The sequence below is a fragment of the Pinus tabuliformis genome, chromosome X, assembly GCF_031772625.1.
Source record: "Pinus tabuliformis cultivar Carrire ecotype Pingquan chromosome X, CPIR1, whole genome shotgun sequence".
Lineage (NCBI taxonomy): Eukaryota > Viridiplantae > Streptophyta > Pinopsida > Pinales > Pinaceae > Pinus > Pinus tabuliformis.
This window is the reverse complement of record NC_142308.1, coordinates 229,290,303-229,292,674: the sequence shown is the minus strand read 5'-3', so window position 1 is coordinate 229,292,674 and position 2,372 is coordinate 229,290,303. Positions and strand designations below refer to the sequence as shown.

Genomic DNA, 2,372 nt, shown 5'->3' with positions numbered 1-2,372 from the left:
TGTATTACAAAATAAGTTTCACTTTTATCATTAATTATTGCATATCAATATTTATCAACCATATAATTTATATAACTACACTATTAACATGTAATTTAAAAAAATATAATATTTTTTTTTGAATAAACTACATTTAAAACATGTTTATACTCTTTGAAAACGAAAAAAAAATTACATCAACTAAATAAAAAAATGTGCTTTCGAACCATTGGAGGTAAGGAATTCTTTGTTGGAGGTAAGGAATCCTTTGTGAAAATTAAAATACAATGACAAAATTATATTAACTTATTTCTTTTCCACCTAATACAAAATAATCTGCCATGAATATGAGATCCAATAGCTACGGCTACACTTGAGGTTTAATTCCTCAAATCTGGTGTTCCAATTTATGAACTTCAACTATTTCTTTTGAACCTACTAAAAGAGAATATACAATGAATATGCTCTGGGAAGAATAAAAGTGCTTAATGTATACTTATCAACGCCACCTTAGCTTCTCCTTTTTCCTCGACGCCACCAAACACCTTCACCTCTCGTCTTACCTCACCTCACATTCTTACGACACCTACCAGCTTCACCTCTCGCCCTAACTCAACCGTTCCTTTTCCCAGCCACTTTTGACCTTTCGTTTACCTCAACACATTCATAAATATAGTTCATCCGCTCAGAGAAGAAATATTGTTTCTGACCCTAGCCCAAGCCTCCTCTCCCACTTTCGCTGCACAGGCGACCATGATCGGCCCGCGTTCGCCCCTCCTCTCTGCCAATCTTCATCGACGTTTATGTGAGGAGGATGAGCCGGCGTCTTCCCACGCCGGGTGTTTCCCATAGACAACTTGAAGAAATAGCTTCTCCGATTGCAATCGAATTAGGAGGGGACGGATACAAGAAATCCGAAATTTACGACGTGTTTCTGAGCTTCAAAGGACGCGATGTGAGCACAGGCTTCGTTGATCATCTATACGAGGCTCTCACCGGCGCAGGTTTCCGCGTATTAGTTGACACCCACCAAATGAGCAGGGGAGATGACATCTCTGCAAGCTTGCAACAAGCAATTGAGGTGAGTCGCATCTTGATTCCAATATTCTCCCACAATTACGCACAATCTGCGTGGTGCCTCAGAGAAGTCTCTCTTATCGCGCCGCAAGTACTACTTCAAGGGAAGGATGAGGAGTCGGCGATAGCCGTTCCTCTATTCGACCTGTTCACCACGCGGGTACCAGAAAAATCTGGCAGTCGTGCCTGAGATAAAGCGAAAAAGAAGTTGGTGATTGGAAGGATGCTTTCTTCCAACTCTGCCGTCCATTTGGGTGGTCACTTCAAGAAGACATAAATAGGTTAGTAACTCACTCTTCCCTGTTCTGCTGCGTTTGACTTATTTATTCATATACACATGTATAGTGGTTTGGGTAAATCAACTGCTGCGTTTGACTTATTTATTCATATACACATGTATAGTGGTTTGGGTAAACTTGATTGGATGAAGTTATTAGAAGTATTAGCTAAATAACTTATAGTTTTGGGATGTTATTTTGTGTAATATAAAGTATTTAAAGGTAAAAACTGATCAGTTTTCTGAACTACTTAACCCTTTTCCTTCACATATAAATAAGCAGCATTGGCGAGGCGTGTGGTTGATGTGGGTAAAAGACGGAACCGTTGTACTTGAGGATGTGGGTAAAAGACGGACCATTGGACTTCAGTTTAATCCTACTGCTCCACCATTACGGTGCCCATCATGAAAGAAGAATCTTCTTATGATTAAATCCCCATGGGCGTGCTCGTCGTGAAGGTCGAAGGATCTTCTAGCGAAACTATCATGGCTTATTGGCGATGCAGTTTCTCTAATACCCGTAATAGATTACAGATCTTCTAGTGAAATTGTCATGGCTTATTGGCGATGCAGTTTCTCTAACTTCCGCAGTAGATTACAGATCTTCTACTGAAATTGTCATGGCTTATTGGCGATGCAGTTTCTCTAATGTCCGCAGTAGAGATGTATTAAAAGCCAAAATATATTTGTCCAATTTGATTTGTACCTATACTGTGGCGTCAGAAACCCTTTCGACGTTTCATAATTAACCCATTGAATAAGATTCATGAATAATAATCCATTGAATAAGATTCTGAGATTCAATGAATAATAAGTTTCATAATTAATGTATTAAAATCATTTTGTTTTAATAATTAAGTATGGTTATAATTTATTTTTAAATGTATATAAAAAAATATTTTAGTAGTTTTCATATTTTTGTTGGTAAAAAGTTTTAAGATAATATATATCCACCATGGACAAGAAGCTAAGATAAAAATTTTAACTAAGTTGTTACATGTATTTACCAGGTTTAAATTATACAATTGAACCAAACAAA

General features: G+C 37.3%; 1 protein-coding gene across 1 annotated transcript; it reads left to right on the top strand.

The window, feature by feature from the left end:
* The first annotated feature begins 764 nt into the window (after positions 1–764).
* On the top strand, positions 765–2,148 carry LOC149139187 (toll/interleukin-1 receptor-like protein). The gene is made up of 2 exons (XM_089450043.1): positions 765–1,337; positions 1,617–2,148. Exon 1 carries the CDS (start codon positions 794–796, stop codon positions 1,244–1,246), a length of 453 nt encoding a protein of 150 aa, XP_089306169.1. The 5' UTR covers positions 765–793; the 3' UTR covers positions 1,247–1,337; positions 1,617–2,148.
* The last annotated feature ends 224 nt before the right edge of the window (positions 2,149–2,372 follow it).

Excerpts from the sequence above, each read along its gene's own strand:
- LOC149139187 (XM_089450043.1), top strand. The coding sequence starts at position 794 with ATGAGCCGGCGTCTTCCCACGCCGGGTGTTTCCCATAGACAACTTGAA.